Source organism: Oryctolagus cuniculus, chromosome 11, assembly GCF_051225735.1.
Source record: "Oryctolagus cuniculus isolate XC-2025 breed Fujian yellow rabbit chromosome 11, ASM5122573v1, whole genome shotgun sequence".
NCBI lineage: Eukaryota > Metazoa > Chordata > Mammalia > Lagomorpha > Leporidae > Oryctolagus > Oryctolagus cuniculus.
This window is the reverse complement of record NC_142877.1, coordinates 24,702,802-24,726,486: the sequence shown is the minus strand read 5'-3', so window position 1 is coordinate 24,726,486 and position 23,685 is coordinate 24,702,802. Positions and strand designations below refer to the sequence as shown.

General features: G+C 60.2%; 1 protein-coding gene across 2 annotated transcripts in view; it reads left to right on the top strand.

Moving 5' to 3' along the window:
• The window catches only part of LOC103348193 (BPI fold-containing family B member 1), a 31,453-nt gene extending 10,527 nt beyond the window's left edge, over window positions 1-20,926 (top strand). For both annotated transcript variants that reach the window (XM_051845083.3, XM_089307168.1), the window contains exons 2-16: window positions 467-623; window positions 3,193-3,325; window positions 3,873-3,980; window positions 4,821-4,970; window positions 6,018-6,099; window positions 9,112-9,175; window positions 10,465-10,550; window positions 14,056-14,235; window positions 15,019-15,072; window positions 15,476-15,634; window positions 16,745-16,812; window positions 17,047-17,092; window positions 17,797-17,860; window positions 18,731-18,807; window positions 20,786-20,926. In XM_051845083.3, coding sequence (XP_051701043.3) covers window positions 509-623; window positions 3,193-3,325; window positions 3,873-3,980; window positions 4,821-4,970; window positions 6,018-6,099; window positions 9,112-9,175; window positions 10,465-10,550; window positions 14,056-14,235; window positions 15,019-15,072; window positions 15,476-15,634; window positions 16,745-16,812; window positions 17,047-17,092; window positions 17,797-17,860; window positions 18,731-18,807; window positions 20,786-20,818 — 1,419 coding nt within the window. In that variant the 5' untranslated portion in view covers window positions 467-508 and the 3' untranslated portion in view covers window positions 20,819-20,926. The remainder of the gene's footprint in view (window positions 1-466; window positions 624-3,192; window positions 3,326-3,872; window positions 3,981-4,820; window positions 4,971-6,017; window positions 6,100-9,111; window positions 9,176-10,464; window positions 10,551-14,055; window positions 14,236-15,018; window positions 15,073-15,475; window positions 15,635-16,744; window positions 16,813-17,046; window positions 17,093-17,796; window positions 17,861-18,730; window positions 18,808-20,785) is intronic.
• Window positions 20,927-23,685: the final 2,759 nt, after the last annotated feature.

The window sequence follows — 23,685 nt, the reverse complement described above, 5'->3', positions numbered from 1 at the left end:
GAGCTGGATTGATTGGAAGTGGAGCAGCCCGGGCTCAAATCAGCACCCAGAGGGGATGCCAGCGCTGCAGGCTGCAGCTTTGCCTGCTACGCCACAGGGCATTTTAGATTAATGGGGCAGGAGAGACCAGAAGCAGAGGGATTTTTGTCCTGGGCATTGCTGGTGGGATTTCCGTAAGAAAACAGCTGATATTTCCAAGTGTTTCCCATGTTACCATGTGCTGTGCGAATGCTTTCTCGATAGTAACTCATTGAATCCCATCCGCTCTGTGAAGTAGGGGTTACTGTGCCCATTTGTTAGATGAGAAACCTGAGACACAAAGAGGTTAAGTTGATGGTCTAAGGCCACACAGCCAGCCCCTGGAAGTTAACCCCCACTGAACAGCCTCTCCTGGACGCTGTCGGGTACCATGAGCCTGCCCTCGGCCTCTCTGCCCGGCTCACAAGGCCCCCTTTGCCTACCCCAGGTTCTGCCACCTACCACCTACTGCTCAACAAAACCCAGGAAGATGGCCGGCCCGTGGGCCTGCGCCCTCCTCTGCGGCTTGCTGGCAGCCACCTTGGTCGAAGCCACTCTCAGCCCCACCGCGGTCCTCAGCCTCGGCCCGGAAGTCATCAGAGAAAGTAAGTCTCGCCCCTCCCGGGCCTCAGCACCATACGGCCAGGGGCTGGTGGAGCAGCCCCCCAAGGGGGGGGCGTTCTTCAGCACTGGGGGTGTGTGAGGTGTGGCTGGCGTCCCGAGCCTCCGACGGGGCGTGCGTGGGTAGAGTATGAAATGTCGAGATATCTGTGACTGCAGGCGTCCGTGACCCTGAGATCCCCCAGCCTGAGTTTCCATGGCAGCAGAGGGGCTGTGTGGCCACCACGTGTCACACCTGCCCCTGGCCACCTTGCTGGAAATCCCCTCTGCAGAGCGAGCACGCGCCCACCTTTGTGCTCCCAGCGCCCGCCGGGAGTCTGCACCCGGCCTGGGCATCTGTGGCCTGGCTTCCTCACTCCCCAGCTCTGTGGCTCGGGGCAAGAACCCGAGCCCTGGCTTCCTCTTCTGCAGACAAATGAGAGGGGCTCCCTCCCAGGCCGCTGGCCATCCCCGGGGGGAAGGGACTGACCAGCGCTGTGTCCCATCCCCGGGCCGGGCTGCTCAGCCCCTGCCCCACTCACCCTGTGGCCCCAGTCAGCTTGGTCAGTGGGGAAGGGGTACACTGCAGGACGCTAGCCGCATCCCCAGTCCAGCTGTGACCTCCAAAAGTGTCCGGGACATTGCCAGTGTCTCCCGGGGACAAATCCACCGCATTGGAGAGCCACTGCTTTATGGACCCCTGGGAGGGGGCGACTCAGCTCTGGGGTCCCAGACCTTCGGGGTCTAAGGGGACGGGCCAGGGCTGGAGGCAGGGCCACGTCCCACAGGACTGAAGGGCTCTCCAGACAGAGGGTGCATCCCCAAGTGCAGGCAGGGCACAGAGACCTCTGGGAGGTGGCTGGGGAGGCAGGGGCCCTAGGCCCACACTGGGAGTGTGGAGCACGGGGAAGTCCAGCGAGAGGGGCCTGGGGCTGAGCAGCCACAGCTGGGACTCCTCCATGAGCCAAGGAGGTATTTGCAAGCGGGCTTTGGAGGGGGTTGAGGGGATGAGCCAGGTGCGGGGCGGCCCATGGGGTGCCTTTCCAAACCACTTAACATGAGGGCCTGGAGCTCCGGACACAGACACCACCCAGTGACGCAAACAGGAAAATGCAGCGGAAAGAATTGCTGGCAGGGGGCAGGTGTAGTGGTGAAGATACGGCTTCGGACTCCCGCAATGCCATGTTGATGTCTCTGGTTCAAGTCCTGGCTGCACTCCCATTCCAGCTTCCTGCCGCTGTGCCTGGGAGGCAGCTGGTGATGGCTCAAGTACTTGGGTCCCTGCCACCCATGTGGGAGACCTGGGTTGAGTTCTGGGCTCCGGGGCTTCATCCTGGCCCAGGCCCAGCTGTTGCAGGCACTTGGGGAGTGATCCAGCAGGTGGAAGATCTCCTCTCCTTCTCCCTCCCTCCCTCCCTCTCTCTCTCTCTCTCTCTCTCTCTCTCTCTGGCTAAGAGGGAGGATGGAGGGACTTCTCGAGGATACAGCAGGAATGGAGGGGAGTATCCAAGGGCAGAGCAAACGCAGAGGCAGAGGCTCCGCTGCAGAGCTCGCTGGAGAGCGTGGGCTGAAAGCCACAGGACGGTGCAGAAGCCCCCCGGGTTGTCCCAGGCCGGAGCTGGCCGGTGGGCAGAGAGCCATCTCCTGGGAGCCAGTGACATTCTCTGGGGCTTACGGTTTGCTCTCTGAGTGCCATTGCTGGGAAGCCCCCTGAAAGCAGCCGGGCACCCACAGAACCCATCACAGCCCCAAGGCACAGCCGGGCACCCACAGAACCCATCATAGCCCCGGGAACGCTGCTGCCTCATGGTCCTGGGCCACTGGGCAGTGACATTGCAGGGCCCTCGGAGGACCCCCTGTCTCCCCTCTGTCTCACCGAGCCTCGACAGAAAGGGCTTGCCTTTGTGCCAGCTGGCAAAGAAGAATGGTCACGGGGCCCAGCTCCATCATCCCAGCGGGCAGAGGGGTACGGGTGTGGCAGAGAGGCCGTGACTCAGAGCCCCGGCGACAGCAGGGCCACTTGTGGGGCTCATCCTGCCCGGGAGCCGAGGGAGCCGGGAGGCTGGCGCACCAACCAAACAGGCACCGACTCTGGCAGGGCTGGAGCCCAGGGCTTCTGACTCGAGGTCCCTGCCCCCAGGCTCGCAAGTCTTTCCTTCCTTGGCTCAGCCCTGAGGCTCTGTGCACGGCACGCTTGGAGGCCGTGGGTGGGGTGCAGGGTGAGCAGGAGGCCCCGTGGGACCTGCTGCACCCCTGCCCCTCGGCTCGCAGTGTTTGCTGCTGGCCGGCGGACGATGCTGGGTGCTGCGTGGAGTGGCTGGGGGTGACTGGACTCCCGCTTCGTGTGAAAATGATCCCTCAGGACCACCCTCGTCCAGGTGCATCTACACCGTGGAGGTGGCTGGCTAGTCCCGGCCTCCGCCACAGCGGACACGGTCAAACCCTGGCCTATGTCAAGCCAGAGGAGCCTGAGCGACCCCCGCCCCGGGCCTGGAGCCCCCCCCCCCCCGGCCACGGCCAGGCGGTCCCGCCAGCCCCTGCCCCTGGTCCCTCACGCCTGCGCTCTGCCTGCAGGACTGACACAGGAGCTGGAGAAGCACAATGCCACGGTCATCCTCCAGCAGCTCCCGCTGCTCAGCACCATGCAGAACCAGCCGGCCGGCCTCCTGGGCAGCCTGGTGAACTCGGTCATGAGCTACATCGTCTGGTGAGTGCGGAGGACCCCACCCGCCCGGGCAGCAGCCAACGGTGACCCATGCCCACCCCGCTCCTGACCATGAGACCTGGGCCAAACCACACCCCTTCCTCGGGAAGCTCCCAGAGTAGCTAGCCAGGACCCTAAGACGTTGGTCCAGAAACCCCAAGAGGGCAAGCCTGGAGGAGGGTCTGCTGGACCGGCAGAGTGAGGAGAGGAGGCGACCTTGAACCTGGGACCAAGAAGATGGCCCCCAGGATGCTGAAGCCGTCTGGACAAAGGCATAGAGGGCAGCTGCTGGTCAGAACGGCTGGAGCTCGAACCCCAAGCAAGGAGTAAGAGGCAGGCAGGATTGGGTCTGCCCAAGGAGTCAGACACCCTCTCCCCAAAGCCAAGGAAGCAGCAGCGTGGTGGGCGGTGGAGAGGAGCCAGGCGCCAGGCTGGGGACCCAGGTCTCTCCAGGCACCTGGGGTGGGGACAACAGGAAAGTGGGAGAGGTGTGGAGATGGCACCCAGTTGATCCTAGGGCCTGTCCTCATCCCACCTGAACCCCACGCAGGCTCAAGGTCACCTCGGCTAACATCCGCCAGCTACAGGTGTATCCCTCAGAGGACTACCAGGAGATGGTGGTCACGATCCCCCTGGACATGGTGGCCGGCTTCAACACGTGAGTGTCCCCTCTGCCAGGTGTGGGCCCACGCCCTCCCCCATGCGGCGAGAATAGCAAATGCAAAGGCCCTGAGGCAGGGGCATGCTTGCCTTGCTCAAGCATGGCAAACCGAAGGGAGGGAGAGGGAGGGAACAGCGGGAGACTAGCTCGGGCGATGGCCAAGGCCAGCTCAGACACGGCCTCGCGGGCCATGGTGAGGACTTGGCTCTACCAAGTGAGGCAGATGGGAGCCACAGAGGGCTCTGAGCAGCAGGGGACGCGACAAGTCTTCACGCCTCTGGCTGCTGAGGGGCAGGAAGCCATCCAGAAGCTGGTGGAGCGAGCCAGGGGGAGGTGGTGTCGGCTTAGGCCCGGCTGGGGTGGGCAGAAGTGCTTGGGACCTGGGTATGTTCGGGACGCTGGTGGAGACAACAGGATTTCCTGGTGAGTTGAATGGAGAGAGACAGCGTGTGTCAGGCATGACTGCAAGGCTTCTGCCTGCATGACCGGCAGAATCCAGGAGTGGCTGGAGACCACGGCAGGGGAGGCCGCGAGCGGGGCAGGTTTGGGAGACGCTCCCAGCTCAGGGTGCTGCTTGCCGAGCTGGAGAAGCCAGCAGGACAGCTGAGCAGGGGTCTGGCTATTGGCTTGGAAGCTACGGGGCTCCAGAAGGGACGTGGACCAGGGGAGGACCCCAAACTGGGGTTTGGGACGTGCTGGGACGTGCCGGGGGAGGAGTAGCAAGCAGCCAGGAGACCGACTGAGGAGTTTGGCGAGGAAGCTGGCAGACAGAGGCGGGCAGCAGGTGCTCTCCAGCGCCGGCTGCGGTGTGCTCACGTCCCTCTGTCCCTGCCCCAGGCCCTTGATCAAGACCATCGTGCAGATGCACATGGAGACCGAGGCCCAAGCCGTCATCCAAGTGCAGGCCAGCAAGGGGACCCCCACCCGCCTCGTCGTTAGCGACTGCTCCAGTAGCCACAGGAGCCTGCGCATCAGCCTGCTCAACAAGTGAGTCCGCCGTGCCGGGCAGGGACACCAGGCCGTGGTCTCACACATTTACAGATGGAGGGCACTGAGGCCCAGAGAAAGAAAGGACTTTTCCCTTCTGGTCCTAGATCTGGGGCCCCTTCTCGGGCACCTATGGTGCCTAAGGAAGTCCAAGACCCCAGGGGTGGGAAGCAATGGTGGGGTTCAGGCAGGTGCCGGAGGCACATTTAGAGGAAGGCAGGAGCCGCAAACCCTGCTCCCTGCTCCCCGCCCCCCCCCGCCGGGCGAGCTTGGGTGGAGCCACGGGGCAGGGGACAGGGCTCTGGAGTCGGGCACACGCAGCTTCTTTGCTGACCATCTGGGTGATGCTGGACAGGACACCTCCCCAGGTCGCACCTTCCTCATTGGCAAAGGGCAGGCAGCAGTGGAGGATTAACGTGGGCAACAGTGAGTGGGCTGCGCCTGTCTCACTGCCCTCCGGCAGGAAGATGGGTGTAAGGTGTCCGGCGCTCAACAAATCTTCCCAGGCAGACGAATCAATCAATTCACAGGCTTTTATTGGGGTTCCGCTCCCGGGCGAGGTTCCCCGGTCCCAACAGAGCAACAGAGCGGGGGCCAGGGAAGTCGCGCGTCAGAGATTGGGAGAGCTCCTTTTATAGATTCAGGGCATGGGGGTTAAAGGTTGAGGCGGGTCTGATCCTCATTGGTTGACCTTTAGGCACCGCAGGGACCTTGACAAGGACTTTCTTCCCCGGAAGTAGGCCTCTCCATTCCTGGAAGTGTAGGCCTTCCCTCCTTGCGGATCCCAAAGCTACCACTGGGGAGAAGTACCAGCTCCCATCACCCCAGTATCAGCACAGATTTCCATGGCAACACCCAGCGCGGGATCCCCGAGCACTCCCTGCCCCGTCCATACCCGACTCAGGGCCGACTCCCAGCCCTACCGCCAACGGCTCGCGACCCTGAGCACGCTCCTTCCTCCCTGGCCTCCATCTCCCCTCTGTAGACAGGGGCAGGAGCGATCCTCTCTGGTCCTTCCTAACCCTCACACCCCCTCTTCTCCCGAAGACTCTCCTTCCTGGTCAACCCCTTAGCGAAAAAGGTCACGGACCTCCTGATGCCAGCCCTGCCGGATATGGTGAGAGAGGAGGTGAGTGAACTCAGGGCCGCTGTGGCCTGTGCAGACTGCGCCCTCTGTGGGGAAGGGGCGGAACTGCAAGCTGGTGCCACAGGACTGGCGGCTCCGCAGCGAAGAGCCACAGATGGAGCCATCCACAAGGGCAGATGGTTGAGGTCAAGCTTGCTTTGCAGGGTTGCTGCAAGATTTATTTGGTTTATTTGAAAGGCAGAGTCACAGAGAGAAGGGGAGACAGAAATCTTCTATCTGCTGATTCACCCCCCAAGATGGCCACAATGGCCAGGGCTGTGCCAGACCAAAGCCAGGAGCCAGGAGCTTCATCTGGGTCTCCCACATGGGTGCAGGGGCCCAAGCACTTGGGCCATCGTCTGCTTTCCCAGGCACATTAGCAGTAGTTGGCTCAGAAATGGAACAGCCAGGCCTCAAACTGGCGCCCATGTAAGATGCCGGGGTCGCAGGTGGTAGTTTAAGCTGCTGAGTCACAGTGTTGGCCCCTAAATTTATTTTTGAATTGTTCATGTGAGAGAGGGAGAGCTAGTGCCCTCCCATTCCCTGGAAGCCAGGAACTCAATCCAGCTCTCCCACGTGGGTGGCAGGAACTCAATTCCACTTGAGCACCCAGGATCAGCTGGCAGCAGCTGGGCAGCAGCGCGCTCGCGATCAGGACTCCCAGAGTCAACACAGCAAACAACGTGGCAGCACTGAGTGTGTTGACTCCTGATGATGGCTGGGTTTAGCACCCAGCTCAGAAGTTCCCGAAAGTTTAACAAGTGGCCCTGGAAAATGAGCGCGACCTGAGTGTAACACTGTCTCTGTCTCACACCAAGCTGGCTGGGCCCTTTTAAGGGCTGTCGCCCATCCTGGCGTGAGGAAGCAGGTGCACCTCACTGTATTTGCCTCTTTTTTAAAAAAGACTTACTTTTTATTTATTTGAAAGCCAGAGTTACAGAGAGATGTAGAGCCAGAGAGAGAGCAAGAGAGAGAGAGAGAGAGAGAGAGAGGTATTCCATCTGCTGGTTCACTCCCCAGATGGCCACAATGGCAGGATCTGTGCCCATTGGAAGCCAGGAGCTTATTCCTGGTCTCCCATGCAGGTGCAGGGGTCAAAGCACTTGGGCCGTCTTCCACTGCTTTCCCAGGCCATAGCAGAGAGCTGGATAGAAAGTGGAGGAGCCGAGACTCGAACTGGCACCCGTGTGGAATGGCAGCATTGCAGGCCAAGGCTTTAACCCACTGCGCCACAGTGCCGGCCCTATATTTGCCTCTTACAGGACACAGTGAACTGAGAGCTTGCAGGTTGGAGTCCCCCACGCTGGCCGATGACATGCTCACAGCAGTGGGCCACCCTCCTCAGGCCTGTCACCCAGTTACGCCGGGGCCTTGCCAAATCGAAAAGATGAGACAATAGCAAACGACTGGGGAGAAATGCCCATGGCCCAGCTGCTTTAATCCGCAGCTGTTCTGTCTGCTGTGTGGCTTTCCACTCTGTGTGCCAATTTTCAGGTGGCTGCACCACGTCTCAGCCAGGGAGTGCTGGCTGTGCCTATGCCACCACTCAGTATTCTCAATTATTGCCGGGGCTGCCGCACACGGAATGACTTACTAAGCTACTCCCAGGAGTTTTATTGAGTTAAACAACCCAAGTTTCCACTTTTCTCCAGATTGTCTCCCTCACCTCCGAGACAAATCCAATAAAACATTCTGCCTCTGTTTGTGAAACTAAGCACCACGCGGACAACACAGAGTCGTGCGCTTGGTTTTTTATGAAGTCAGGGTTCAGGTTTTTCAACTGCTGTTTCTGCACTAGTAAAGCTTACGAGTGTGACATTCCGTCAGAGGCAACGCTGTTGTTCTAACAGAATAGCTACGTATTCAAGAGACCAGGCCACAGTAAGTGAATCATCAAAACTAATGAGATTTGCAGAGGTTGACTTAAGAGGCGATACTGATGCGGTCCTGTGCAAGCTGCCTGCTCCAGGACCGGTCAGAAGAGGGTGAGGAGAGATGGGGGGGAGGGATGAATGAATGCGTGGGACCAGAGCTGTGACAGCGGTGGGCTTGTTAGCATTGGAGTTTCGAGACCCCCGCCTGTTAGTAAAAGCCCGTATCTGGGGAGTTTTCAAAAAGGAATCTGAAAGGGAGTAATTTTCTAAACTCGGGCTTTACTTGTATATTTTTCTTTGAAGAATTTTATTTTTCTATTTAAAGATGGGAATTCATTTTTAAGATTTATTTTATTTATTTGAAAGGCAGAGTGACAGAGAGATAGGATCTTCCATCCGCTGCTTCGCTTCCCAAATGGCTGCAACAGCCAGAGCTGGGCCAATCCGAAGCCAGGAGCCAGGGGCTTCTTCTAGGTCTCCCACGTGGGTGCAGGGGCCTGGCACCGTGGTCCCATGGCCGAGGGACTCGAGCATTGAGTGTCCTTCCTAGCGGGACAGGCGACACGGGGGCTGTGCTGTGTGTGCGGGAGGTGTAGCAGCCCCGCTGGCCTCCGCCCACTGGCCAGGCACCCCCCAAGCTGCGGCAACTATCAACGTCCCCAGAAACTTCCACGTGTCTCCCCACCTGCTGGGAGCCCACAGCAATCTGAGGAAGCACGTGCTGGGCGGGCGAAGGGCACGTGGGGGCCAGAACTGCCCCGAGGGGCACAGAGATGGTTCCAGAGCCTGGGGGCTGGCTTGCTGGCCTCTGCCCGGAGGCTGCAGGTGGTGACCTGGACTCCGCCCAGACTCAGGGAGGGCCTGAGCAGGCTCTCCAGTTCCCTCAGGGAGAACGTGAAGTTCCGTGAGCAGGACCGAGGGGATGAGGGGGGGAACCGGCTGGGCACAGAGCAACGGACGAACCATCGTGGAAGGCCCCAGGGAGCAGCAGGGATGGCGAGGGTGTGGATCCGCCATGAGTCCTCCAGTCCCTACGCGCAAGCCTGGCTGGCTGGGTCAGGGCCGCAGGACACGGGAGGGTGGGCACCGCGGGCTGGGCTCTGGCCTTGCTGACATGGCCCCTGCCCTTGCACTGCTGCAGCTGTGTCCCGTGATCGAGGCGGCCTTCGACGACATGTATGCGGACCTCCTGCGCCTGGTGACAGGTGCGTGCCCTTCTCTCTCTCTCTCTCTCCCACCTCTTCCACACCCTACCTCCACCCAGCAGAGGCCTCCCCGGCCAGGCCTGAGCAGCAACTAGGGCTGTAGCTGACCCCTGTCCAGGAAGAGCAGGCAGGAATTTGCCACAGCTGTGACTCCGCGAGCCCCTTCCGTGTGCAAGGTTCTGGGTGAGGCCAGCAGGTGCTCCAGATGAAGCCAGGTTCAAATCCCAGCTCTGCCACCAATTCCCTCCTTGGCTTCGGGAAAGTTACGCCAACCTCCTTAGCTTCAGTTTCCTCATCTCTAAGATGGGGCTTCTACATCTCTACCTCTTAGAATTCTTGGTGAGAATTAAAGTCTAGGGGAAAGTTCCAAGCACAAAGCAAGTGCTCTGCCTGTCTTAGAGAATGACTGACAAACGAGTGATGGATGGACAGATAGACGGACAGATGGATGGATGAGTGGGTGACAAGTAGATGGATGGGTGGATGGATGATAGTGACCACTGCACGCTATTAGGAAAGAGAGAACAAGGAAAGAGAGGAGGCGTGAGCCCAAGAAAGAGGTCCTTTCTCCCTCCTGAGGGCAGCAGAGATGGGGGGACAGTGGCTCCCCCCACCTCAGAAATCTGCCCGACTTAGACTTCTCAGAGCGGAAACTGCCCAGGATGAAGAAAAGTCTGCCACCTACTGATCTGGGGTCTGAAGAGGCGCATTCAAAGGGCCAACAGGAGCAGCGGGGTGGGAGCTGGGAGATGCGCACAGGGTGCACCTGCTGTGGCCAAGCCCTGGGCCCGGTGTTACAGACACGGGCTCGCTGGCTCGGCTAACAATCTGTGAAGCGGCCGTCACCCGCCTCCCATGAGAGGACACAGAAGCTCAGTTAAGTCACATGTCCAGGCTCCCAGAGGGCATGAGTGATGGGGGGAGGCGTGACCCAGATCCTCCTGGCTCCAGGCGCTGTCACTCGGATTTGGGGTCCGCAAGAATTGTGGTGCAAGAATTCCCCAAACCCTCAATTGTAAGAGGAGGAAACAGACTCAGAGGCCAAGACACCAGCAAAAGCCACTGGGGCTGAACGTGAGGCGCGTCTCTGGCTCCTCTCCTCTGCTCTTCCCAGGTGCCCCTGCCCCCAGCTCAGCCATTCACAGCAGGGGAGGGTTGCAGAGGAGATGCCAGCGCCACCTGGTGGCTAAGCAGGGACTCCCAGACCCAGACCTAGCCACCCCCCCACCCCACCCCACCCCGCCCAGCGCCGCCCCCCACCCTCACAGAACCGTCCTCTCCCCGAGCAGCGCCGGTGGCACTCAACCCTGGGAGCCTGCAGTTTGACCTTCTGTCTCCCGCCATCGACGGTGATGTCATCCAGTTCAACCTGGTGGTGAGTGTCCCAGGACCGCGGGAGACAAGTGGGGACACCCGGCCCCTCTTGGCCACCTGAGTGTGCTCTCCTCCTGTGTGCACACTGGGTGGCTGTGCGTACCTGGTGACGTGAGCTCCGGGTGCAGGCGCGTCACTCAGCACCACACAGACCCAAGCTTCCCTCCCAGCCCCACGACCTGCTGGCTCTGTGACCTTGGGCAGTTTCTTCACCTCTCTGAGCCTCCGTCTCCCACGTCTGTAAAGTATAAATAATAATGATCGCTGAGGAGCGAATGGGATGAGCTCACACAGGGCCTGGCACACAGGAAGCACCGCTGTCGCTCCCCCTCTTCACGGAGGAACGACACAGGACCCTGCGCTGTTCTTTTGTCTGCTCGGCCCTTCCCGGGTTTGCTGCTGGTCCTTCCCGGGTTGGCTACCGTCCCTTCCACCTCCGTGGAAGGGCGGTGCCCCCTGCCACTTTCCCCACTTCCACGGGGGAGCGGCACACCGCCGGCCGGCTCTCTCCGGGGCTGCTCAGATGTTATCCGGATGTTCCCCTTAGATGTTCCTGGTGCATGTTGTCTCTCTCCTCCTTTATAGTCCTCTTCCACCAATCCCAACTCTGCTACCCACACGCCGAGTACGCTGCTCTCCTCCAATCAGGAACAGGATCAGCTCCTGCAGGTTACTGGTTGAACTGGAGGCAGCTGTGTAAAAGTTGTTTCTCCTCTCAAGCGCCATATTGTGGGGGAGCAGATGCATAGAATAAGTCTTAATTCCAGTAACTTAGTCTAGTCCGAGTTGCTCCCCACAGTTCCCCCTTTCTTTTTATTTTTGGCATTGATACGCGCCTGTCTTCGGTGCCCCACGGCACACACTCTGCTCTGCTTGCTAGAGTTGCCCACAGGTGCTTACAAGCCCTACCAATCAGGCAAACCGAATCCGGGTCCTCTCTTTGCCATGTTGTGAGGAGGTTTTTAGGCGCTGATGCATGCCTGTGTTCGGTGCCCTGCAGCGCATGCTCTGCTCTGCTAGAACTGCCTGCAGGTGCTTACAAGCCCTACCAATCAGGCAAACCGAATCCAAGCCTTCTCACTGCCGTATTGTGGGGAGACTTATTGATGTTGATTCGTGCCTATCTTCAGTGACCTGCAGCTCATACTCTGCTCGAGCTGCCTGCTGGTGCTTATCGCCTAATCAGGCAGACCAAATCCAAGCCCTCTCATTGCCGTGTTGTGGGGAGACTTATTTTTCTCTATTTCTCTATCTCCAGGCATTCCTATTTCTCTTATTTTACTTCTATCTGCCAGCATTCCTATTTCTCTCATTTTACTTCTATACTTCTGTTTCTCTTATCCCCGCGGCTTCCCGGCGACCGCCCCGAGGAGGCTTTCCGGCTCTGCGCCGCTTCAGCCCGCGCTTCTCTTATCTGCGCGGCTTCCCGGCTTCGCGCGCGCTCCGCGGTCTCTGTGCCCTTCGCGCCCGCACCATGGCCTCTGCGCCAGCCCCGCGTTCCCTATCCACTCAAGCCCCGGGCGCTCCCTCTGTGCTCAGCGACTTCCGCGAATCACGGCCTAGGCTCATGTTTCCACTTCTCGGTTGGTTTAGTTTTCAGTCTAAGTTCCCCGGGCTAACCTGGCGAAATCCAACCTAGCTTACGTCTCCACTCCCGGTTTGGCTTCCCATCTTTTGCTCCCCGGGCTAATCGGACGGATTCCAACCTAGCTTACATCTCCGCCTCTGGTTTTAGATTTTCGCCTTTTGTTCCCCGGGCTGACTTGACGAATCCCAAGCTAGCTTACGTCTCCGCTTTGGCCTGCCCCCGCGGCTTCATTTTCCCTAACATATTTTTCTCTACCTGGTATGTTTCCTAACTTTTCTTCCAACAATATTCCCCTCTCATTTCTCCTGGCTTCTCCCCACAGTCTGTATCCAAGTCTAAGTTTCTTCTAGCTTTCACTTTCACTTTCAACCTTAGAGATTTCTCTCAGCTTCCCCCCGTAGTCCGTATCCGAGTCTATGTTTCTTCTGGCTTTCACTTTCACTTTCAATCCTAACTTCTTCCGGCACTTTTTCCGTCCGGCTTTTCCCTAGGCTCTCTCTAATCTCTCTCTCCGGTATTTTCCCACTTCTTCCCGCTTCTTCCCTCCTAGGTTTCCTATCTGAGTCACAGCACCATTATGTCGCTCCCTCTCTTCGTGCAGGAATGACACTAAACCCTGCCTAGGTTTCCTATCCGAGTCACGGCACCATTATGTCGCTCCCCCTCTTTGCGGAGGAATGACACTAAACCCTGCCTAGGTTTCCTATCCGAGTCACGGCACCATTATGTCTCCTAGGCTTCCTATCTGAGTCACGGCACCATTATGTCGCTCCCCCTCTTCACGGAGGAACGACACTAGACCCTGCGTTGTTCTTTTGTCTGCTTGGCCCTTCCCGGGTTGGCTACCGTCCCTTCCACCTCCGTGGAAGGGCGGTGCCCCCTGCCACTTTCCCCACTTCCACGGGGGAGCGGCACACCACCGGCCGGCTCTCTCGGGGGCTGCTCAGATGTTCCTCAGGTGTTCCTGGTGCATGTTGTCTCTCTCCTCCTTTATAGTCCTCTTCCACCAATCCCAACTCTGCTACCCACACGCCGAACATGCTGCTCTCCTCCAATCAGGAGCAGGATCAGCTCCTGCAGGTTACTGGTCGAACTGGAGGCAGCTGTGTAAAAGTTGTTTACTCCTCTCCCAGCGCCATATTGTGGGAGAGCAGATGCATAGAATAAGTCTTAATTCCAGTAACTTAGTCTAGTCCGAGTTGCTCCCCACACGCTGCGTATCTGCCCACTCTGCGTGACACACGGGCCACACACGCCTGCTGGGCTGGGCTGTGCACAGAGCCAGGCCAGACAGGGCCGTGTGGACCCGGGACCAGTCTCCATGGGCCCTGGGGGAATGGCAGCATGGAAATCCCCACCCGTTCTGCTGCAGCTCCGAATTAGCCCTTCACCAGGTATCATCGAACCAGAAGTGCGAAATGAGATATGTGGGTTAAAAAGTGTAAGATCAGGGGCCGACACGCGGCCCGACATCCGAGACGCCGCCATTCCACCCAGAGCACCTGAATTTGCTGCTCGGCTCCCGCTCCTGACTCCCGCTTCTTCCTGCTCGTGCAGCCCTGGGAGGCAGTGGGGAGGGCTCACGTAGTTGGACCCCTGCCACCCACGCGGGAGACTGGACTGAGTTTCCTGTTCCCAGATTCAACCCAGCAGGCATTTGGGGAGTAAACCAGAGGATGGGAGCTTGCTTGCTCGCTCAAATAAATAATAAAAAATATTTTTAAAATAAATAAAAAGCCAGGACTGATCTGAGAGATGCATAGCAGGCACCTGAGATAACTCACTGCCTACAGCAAGGTACTGAGCTTCCCGGCAACAAGTGCAAGAGGGGAAACAGGTGGGATGGCTCCATTTCCCCCTAGGTTGCTACTGGGCGAGCTGCACTTGGAGTTCTCAGCCCTGCTCTGTGTCACCTCAGGCCAGCCTGGTGAACTCGGAAGGGAAGGTGAGCAAGTGGTTCAACGGCTCTGCAGGTTTCCTGACCGTGCCCACCCTGGACAGCATCCCCGTCCGCCTCATCGTGAAGTACGACCTGGTGAACGCCGCCGTGGCGTCCTTGCTCCCGCCGGAGGAGTTCCTGGTCCTGCTGGACTACGTGGTGAGCCCGGGCGTGGGGCAGAGGATGGGGCCACCTTAGCTGCGTCGTCGGACGTCCTGAACCACGGGGAGGCAGGGACAGGAGTCCTGTCAGGCCCCACTCCAGTGTTGCGGTCATGGGTTACTCCCTCCGCTCCCAGACCCCTGCCCCACCCCCCACCCTCACGTCTGACGCTTAAGCTGACCACCACCCACCCTCCCCCATCACACCCAGCCTGGTGCCCGTCCTCTGGAAGCCCACGCTCCTGTTCCCTGCGCAGACACTGGGCCTGTGTAGCCACGGCACCTTAGATACCCAGTCTCCCGGGACAGCAGTCAGGCACTGCTCACCGCCATGGGACCTGGGGCAGACATCACCCATCGGGCAGGGCCCCCTTCCCCACTGAGCCTGGACTGCGACCCAGCCTCTGATTCCCTAGGAACCCAGCACAGCAGCAGCTGGAGTGCACCATGACCTCCAGAGCAAATGATGGGGGACGGGCTGGCCCAGCACTGGGGGAGGGCTCAGCTCACAGACGACAGAGAGGGGGAGGGGCCTGGGGGGAATGGGGCGGGGTCACCCCCACCATAGTCAACATCCAACATACTCGGGGGAGCAGGGAGCTGCCTGCAGACCCATAGCCGCCAACAGCCCCCAGCCTGCAGGCCAGCGGGGACCCCCCCAGCACAGAAGCTGACCCTGGCTGGTTTCCGCCCATGAGACAGCCTCGCTGGGTCCTGCATGCCCCTTCCCCGCTCCCTCCAACCCTTGCAGCTGACCTGGTCCCGCTCATTCTGCCCGCAGCTCCCCAAGCTGGCCCGCCAGCTGAAGTCGAGCATCAGTGCCTTCAATGCAAAGGTTGGTCCCTCCGCGGGCCCCTGGGGCGTAGACTGTGGAAGGGGCATAGACTCTTCCCTCCCACCACCGCAGGATGCAAAGCAGGCCCCCAGCTCCACGGAGAGCTCAGCCCAGCCAGGCAGGTGGACCCGCATCAAGTCATCAAACATAGTATTTCCATTCCAAGTGCAGTGACAGAGGACGGAGGGCGAGGGGAGCGCTCCTGGGCCCTGACGCGGGCTGGGAGGAGAGCGGGGCTGCCCCCAGGGAGCCCAAGACCCCATGCTGCCAGGCGGTGACAGCACTGGCAAGAAGAACCAGGTGGCTGGAGGCAGACAGGGAGGAGGGCAGGGGCCGGGCCCCAGGGGCGGCGTGGGCCCTGGGAGACGCTTGGGAGGCCACGTGGGGCCTGCTGTCCTTCCAGGCCGCGAGTCAGCTGGAGGCCACGCAGATGGTGAAGATCCGAACTCAGAAGAGCCCTGAGATCCTGCTGAGCCAGGACGAGGCCAGGGTGGCCCAAGTGATCCAGCTGGAGGTGTTCGCCACCGAGAAAGCCCACCACCCACTCTTCACCCTGGGCATCGTGAGTTCCATCGTCTGGGACCTTGGCAGCAGCCTCGGGACCCTCCTCTTCCCTGCTCTTGTTCACCCCTCCTGCTCTGCTAAACACAGAGGTCGGGGGCGGCAGGCGACTCAGCAGTTTCAGGGGCCCAGCCCGGACCCTGTGAGTTCAAACAAAAGGAGCTGTGTCAGGTCAGAGAACTGAAAAGTCCAGCAGGTGTGGACTTCAGGCATCGCTGGAGCCAGGTGCTGCACAATGTCATCCTCCCTCTTGGATTTTACTCTGTGCTACCGTCCTCCCCAGGCAGGCTGGCCACTCCTGGAAGGGCCCCAAGTGACATCAATTCCAAATCCTAAAATCTAGGGGATTCCAGCAGGATGAACCTCTCTTTTCCCACAGTTCCAGTTAAAGTCTCAGGGCTGACTTCCCATTGGGTGAGCTTGGGTCATGGGCCCATGCCTGAAGCAATCTGTATGGCCAGGAAATGAAATATGTAAATTTTCTGAGCTGGGGCATGCGCGTGCGCACTGGTGGGGGGACCGGCATGCAAACCACACAGCAGGGGGGCGGGGGCGGGGAACTTCTCCGCTGCCTTCGTCAGGAACCCCAGCAGTGCAGATGTCAGCTTCCACTGGGTGGAACCCGGGGGTGCGGAGTGAGGGTGGACACGCCTGGGAGGGGAGCACTGTACACAGAGCCCCTCATGGCCACACTCAGCAGCCGCCCCTGGAGGGGCCCAAGGGCAGCACCTGCTGAGTCCACTAGGGACGAGGCGGGGCCCACGGGCGGACCAGGCTGTGTGCATGGCAGCTGGCTGCCAGCAGGGGGCAGCGTCCACCTGCCCATCCAGTCTGGCTCTGTGCGGCAGTGCAGGCTGTCCCCACACCATTTCAGGGGATGCCTTTCACACCAGCAGCCCCCACAACAGGCCCACGCTGCCATCTGCTGGACAGGGAGTGGGTACAAGTACTAGCCCACTCAACAGACGAGGGAAGTGAGGCTCCAGAGGCCAGGCCCTTTCCGAAGGTCACAAAGTGGCTGAGATTCAGACCATGTCAGTTGGACCCCAGAACCCCTCACCCCGCACCTGCTGCACCCTCTTAGACGGGCCGCGGGCCTCTCTTGCTGCAGGAAGCCTTTTCGGAAGCTCTGTTTTACAACAGTGGGGACCGATTTGTGCTCAGCTTTAAAGGAATTAGGTAAACGTGTAAATCCCCACGAAGACTGATGGACAGCTGGGTGGGTGAATGGAGGGATGCATGGATGGATAGACAATGGACTGGTGGGGGATGGACGGATGGACGCACTGGGGATGGATGTGTGGATGCGTGGGTGGATGGGTGGGTGGATGGGCAGATGGGGGTGGACAGATGGGTGGGTGGACGATGGATGGAACTTCAAGGGGCCATGCTTGTGGGCATCTTACCCTGCAGTTCTGACCGGATCCACCTGATGAATTCGGGCATTCAGCTGTTCAATGTGAGTATTTAACCAACTGTGCCTGGGGGCACGGTAGGGAGGGGGCCCCAGAAGGGCCCATTCCGAAGGGACCTCCTCCAGGCTTTGCTTTGAACAAGGTCCCTGCAGGAATCCGTCCCCTCCCCCTACCCCCAGCATTGCCAGCCAACATCAGGCTCCTAGCCGGGCACACACTGAGCACCTGCTGTGCGTCAGGCACATGGAGAACACACGGTGGCTGGCTCGCCTTCTTCCCGTGAGCCCAAGGCCGCTCTGCTCCCCACCCCATCTTGCTCAGGTGGCCTCACCTCGTCACTTGTGCCCCTGGTCCTCAGTTTCCCCATCTGAGTCGCACTGACCCAGAATCCTGTCCCCTGCCATGGTTTCCGGTCTTTAGGTTTTTGTCTTGCCTTCTGAATTTTTTAACCCATATTTTAAAATGAGACACTTCTGTGTGAAGATCGGGGCTCGAGGCTTCCCTTGAGAAGTCAGGAGCTCAGGCGACCGCGGGCAGGCCGGGCTGGGGCAGAGCAGCGGAGCCCCAACCCCACTCCCAACCCCGCCCCTGGCGGGGGGGCTGCACGTGTGCCCTGCCCACCCTGCGACCAGCCTGGGGTTCCAGCATCTCCACCAACTGCCCTCGCCTCGGGAGGAGCCGTGCCCGCAGGGGGCTGGGGAGGCCTGGGGCGCTTGGCCCGGGTCCTGGAGCCCCTTCTCTCTCACAGCCCGAGCTCCTGAAAGACGTCGTCACCGACATCCTGGCCGCTGTGCTGCTGCCGACCCAGAACGGTGCGTCCTCCGCCATTGGCCCCCGCGTCTGCCCCGCGCGTCCGCCCGGCCGTCCCCTCCCCGCGCCTCGCTGTACCTCTCGGGCCTGCATCTCCACCTGGGGCCCTTTCCATCCATTTCCACTCGTCCTACAGAGCCCGGTCAAATTCTGCTTCCTCCAGAAAGCCTTCCCAGTCACCCGTCTATCTGGACATGCCCTCTCCCGCTCTGACCTCCCAGTCCAATTCCCTCATTGGTGCCAGCAGTGCCGTCGGTAAAGAGTAGCCAGGCAGTGCCCAGGGAGGAGGCAGAGGTGTGAACGGACAGATAGAACACACCCCAGGCAGACCTGGGTGCAGCCCTGCTCCCCTCTTGCTGGCTGACTGGCCTTGGACAGACTCTAGTCCTGAGCCTCAGCTTGTCCATCTGCAAACTGGGAAGAAAAGAGGCCGTTCGCTGGAGGCAGACAGGGGACCTCTGGAAGGGGCTGAGCGGGTGCCCAGCGTTTCTCAGCCACTGTCGCTTGTGTGACGAGCAGAGCAAGCCCACGAGGAGGTGGGGCTGCTCTGAGCCCCAGGCCCCGGGGCTGAGGAGGGTCGCTCACCTGTACCAGCCTCGCCTTTTTCATTTCTTTATCGGAACAGGGGCTCTCCGAGCACAGAATCCCCTGCTGTGGCCCACGGGAGCCAGGGAGGGCTCTTGACAGGAGTGTGCGAGGATGTGTGAGGCGTGCATGCCTGGCAAGCAGCCAGGGCTGTGCTGGGGCAAGGGGTGGGGAGATGAGGTTGGATGGACGCTGGGGCCACCAACAAGTGACCGTCCACTGCGCACGCGCAAGCTGCCCGGGCCAGCACCAGGCCACCTGCCTCAGCCCCTGCCCTGCTGTTTCAGGCAAATTAAGACCTGGGCTCACGATGTCCATGATGAAGGCCTTGGGATTTCCAGAAGTCGTGTGGTCTCTGACCAAGGTGAGTGGCAGCTGGGCGGGCACAGCTGCGGCTGGGGTGGGTCCGGCCCTGACAGCTGTCACTCAGGGGAAGCCGGGACAAGTCCCTCCCCTCCCCTCCACACACACACACACACACACACACACACACACACCTCCTCTGCAAGCCAGGAGGTTGCCGCACCCTGGGGGGTGACCCCCTAGCCCCACTCGTCATTCACTCACGTGGGTATCACTTTCCTGAGGGCCTGCTGCCTGCCAGGCCCGCCTCTGCACAGAGCTGAACAAATAGAAAACAGCCCTGCCTTTGCAGTGGTAGGGTAGACACGGGTACCAGGAGCTCAGCTGGCCTGGGCTCCACAGGCCGCACGGCAGCCTGAGGGGAGTGACAAAGGCCTCTGGGAGGAGGTGAGGGAGTGAGCCTGGTGGCCACCTGGGACAAGTGCAGAGGTACACAGCAGGTGTTCCAGAAATCCCTGTCCAGCGAACGACTCACCCTGGCACCCCCAGCGCTCTCCCCAACACAGGGGAAGCGGCATCCTGCTCAGGCCTCACACGGCCCCCACCCCATGCAGTGGGTCCTGTCGTGATCCCCACTTTACACATGGAGGAACTGAGGCCAGAGATGGCAAAGCCCATTGCCCACATCACACACCCAGCACGTGCCCGGAGAGATGATGGCAGCGAGGTGCCCTCCATCAGCAGACATGTCTGAGCACCTACTGTGCGCAGGCGCAGACTGCAGCAGTGAGCACAACAGACCAGACAGCCTGCCCGCTTGGAGTTTCTAGTTTTACTCTAGACGGGGAGAGATCCAACCTGGCCCAGCCCTGGCTGCTGCAGCCGTCCAGAGAATGAGTCAATGGATGGAAGACCTCTCTCTCTCTCTCTCTCTCTCTCTCTCTCCTCTATACATAACTCTGACTTTCAAATAAATAACCACATATTAAAAAAAAAAAAAAAGACCAGAATTATTGGCGATTAAGAAAACCCACGGAGGGCAAGCAATTCGGCAATGCAGCTAAGACGCTACCTGGACACCTTCGCCCCACGGCAGAGGGCGTGGCTCCAAGTCCCAGCGCTGCTTGCCATTCCAGCCCCCTGCGATGAGCTCCCTGGGAGGCAGCGCTGACAGCTCAGGGAGCTGGGTCTGCCACTCTTACGGGAGACCCCGATGGAGTCTGGACTCCCACCTACAGCCTGGCCCAGCTCCAACTGTTGCAGGCAATTAGGGATCTCTGTCTCTCTCTCTCCCTCTCTCTCTCTTTCTCTCTTTCTTTCTCTATCTCTCTGCCTTTCAAATGAAATTCTCTACAGTAAAATCCACAGGTGAATGGCCTACCCCCTCCCATGGCCACAGTGCCCAAGTTCCGGCCAGGCAGGCACTTCGGATGAAAGGGTTCCGCTGCCCAGCGTCCTGGCTCGCGCCTTCATCCTCAGCAAGCACGCGGGGGTCTCTCTAGGACGTCGTCTGGTTTAAAGTCTAGTGGGGGAGCGACCAGGAGCACAGATGTGAGGCAGGGCAAGGCGCTGGAGGACGAGCCAGAGGCAGAAGCCAGGTCGTGAGCGTGCAGGCTGCGGGGCACGGGCCGTGAGACTCCCTCAGCCTGTGGCAGCTGGGAGGGCCGCAGTTAAACGCTGAGGGACTCTAGGGCAAGCCGGGCCCGGATAAAACCCCGCTGCCTGGGAGGCAATGGACCCAGCCAGGAATCCGCATCTTACAAAACTTGCGGGCGAGTTTGGTGACGGCGGGCGGGTGCGGGGATCCCACCCGCTGCAGATGGAGGCTTTACCCGTGCACCGTTGGCCCCTGCGCGGCGCTGCTGCCCGCACGCACACCCTCCTCCTTCAGCCTTCCAAGAATGAGCGACTTCAAGGTCATAACTCCCTGAATGCCAGCAGTCACATTGTGGAACAAAACCAGCTCCAAATCCAACAAAGCAGGAAGCTAAAAAATAATAATCATAATAACTCGTTTGTCTTTTCTCTCCCCGTTCCAGAACGCCCTCGTGGTCACCCCGGTCTCCTGGTAGAAGCTGCCCTGTGTGGCCTGGGGAAGGCTGGGTCCCTGCTGGGTGTGCAGACGCAGGCTCTGGAGCCCGCCCCCTCTGCAGGCAATAAACTCTCTCTGTGCCATCTGCCTCCAGACTACATGTTTGTCCAAGCAACGGCGTCACTGCTCTGGGAAGCTCGGGGATTAGCCGTCTCCACCTCATCTGGGCCGGGCCACGTCTGACCTAGGCTCAGTCCCGACCCCTCCCCCACGCTTCCAGAGTCAGATCACTTCTTCCCGCCCTCCGTGTCGGCCTCAAGAGCATCTGTGTTGTGCAGGAGATGTGGGTCTTGTTGACCTTGGCAGTGTGGTGGCCCCAGGGCTCTGAATGACAGAGGCAAATGACCCAGCCTGGCCCTCGGTGCTTCCAGACCCCACCGCGTGGCTTCCCTGTGGGCCTCAGTTCCCTCCCTTGGAATGGGGGGCATTGTAGCTCCCACGTTTCCGGGCTGTGGGGCACAGACAGTGTCACCGCCCGCACTGTTCCCTGGCCTCCGGGGTGTGAGGCCCTCCCCACCCACACAGTGCGCCACTCGCAGTGGCTCCTCGGTTTCCCTGTCCAGGTTCAGAACACGGGCCCCTGTACTCCAAGCTGCAGGCGCCCAGTGCCCAGGGCCCTTCAGGGACACGAGGGGGCCCCAGAGGAAGACATGAGGGCGGGTGTTTCGGAAAAAGGCGTCTCTCAGATTCAGAGCACACACGAGATGCCAGCCAGGAGGCAGCGGGGAGGAGCTTCTATCCGCAAGACCTGGCTCAGGCCAGAGGGACTTGGAAGCGGCGGGGTGGGGGCCAGGACAAGGCCCTGCACCAGTGTCAGGCTAAGGACTGGGTGGCACATCCCTCCTCACTGGTTTTCTGCATCTTGTCCCCCAGGGCTGTCCTAACCCCTCACACTGGAAGCGAAAAAGTCCATCTTACCTCTGGCCACCTTGGGGAGGTGCCCTGGAGCTGTGCAAGGATCTGTGGGGCCGGGGGCTTCTGAGGGGTCCAGCGGAAGGAGCAGGACCTCCCGGCCTCGGTCCCACCTGGTCCCATAGAGAGATCTCTGTCCCACACGTGTGACCTTGTGGGAGTGAGCCGCTCTGCGACCTCGGCCTTGCTGGGACGCAGGGTCCTAAACAGCTTTGGCCGTGGATCCCCGGGGGGCTAACCAACCACGCCCTCTGGGGCTTCCTGGGGCAGGGAACAACCCTGGGTTTCCGCCCACCCTGGCTCACACCGCCCACAGTGGGAGTGGCCAGCAGGACTGCGCCAGGTGCCCACAGTGACAGCTGCTTCTCCTCCCACTCCCCTGCCAGTGTCCTGGGATCCGCTCCAGCGTCCTGGTCTCGGGGCTTGTTTCTGGGGGCCCAAACCCTGCTCCTCCCGGGCACCGCCTGAGCGACTCAGCAACCTCCAGGACCTGCGGCACAGCCTCTGCACTCAGCACCTGGACAGAGCTCTGCCAGCTCGGCCCCATGCCCACGCCCCACACCACAGCCCCCGAATCCCTGCTCCTCGTGCGGTCGCCATCTCCCAAGAGAAGGAGAGGGACTTTTCTCCTGGGCCAGCCTCCTTCTGAGCCGGGCCGCAAACCTCTGCTCCCCTGGGAGTCTCGGAGCAAAGACAAAGCAGCGGTGACGTGGCATAAAGTTCCCCCCCCCCCACAAATGATGACCCTCGTCACACCACAGCCAGGCCTGGGCCGGGCGGCCGGGCCTCGCCCACCATGCCTGAGCCTCGCACCAGTTCCACAGCGGGACATGCACCCAGTTTTCCTCCAATAACAGTAACACCAAGCCCTGTTCCCGAAGGGCTGCTCAGGTCCCAGCAGGGGCTACTCCCGTCCTGCGGGGTTAGCGTCCCATTTTACACAGATGAATGGAGGCTCGCAGGGCTTCATGAACAGAATGTTTCCCAGGAAACCCCGGCAGAGAGCGGGCGGGGAAGTGAACAGGGAGCAAGGAGGCCAGCGTTTGCAGGGAGGGAGCCCTCCAAGTTTCCCTTCAGTCCGGCGCCTCCCAGGCCCCTCTCTGCCCGAGCAGCGGGAGCACGGCGCTGGGCAGTAATGCCGAGACCTGGTCAGCAGAGACGAGGGTGACGCGCCAGCCCTTACAGCATCCTCCGGCCCAGCGAGTCCACAGCGTCCGACTCTGGGGTTCAGGAATAGCAACAGCCTACTTCACATATGCTGCTGGGTGGGCACTTGGCACAGAGGTTAGGACAGCACTTGGGGTGCCTGGTTCAAGTCCCGGCTCCTCCGCTTCCAATCCAGCCCCCTGCTGTGGCACAACCTGAGAAGTAGCAAGTAACAGCCCAAGTACGTGAGTCCTTGCCACCCACGTGGAAAAGTAGCATGAAATTCCAGGCTCCTGGCTTCAGCCTGACTCAGACGTGGCTACTGCGGACATTTGGAATGTGAACCAGTGGATGGAAGATATTTCTACAACTCTCCCTCTCCCTCTCCCTCTCCCTCTCCCTCTCTCTTCCCCTGTCTCCCTTCCTACCTTTCAAATAAGATAAAATAAATAATTAAATTTACAGGGCTGGCTCCGTGGCATAGTGGGTAAAGCCACCACCTGCAGTGCCAGCATCCCATATGGATGCCAGTTCAAGTCCCTACTGCTCCTCTTCCAATCCAGCTCTCTGCTGTGGCCTGGGAAAGCAGTAGAAGATGGCCCAAGTCCTTGGGCCCCTGCACCCACGTGGGAGACCCAGAAGGATCCCCTGGCTCCTGGCTTCAGATTGGCACAGCTCCGGCTGTTGCAGCCAGTTGCGGAATGAACCAGCGGATGGAAGACCTCTCTCTCTCTCTCTCTCTCTCTGATTCTACCTCTCTCTGTAACTGTGTCTTTCAAATAAATAAAA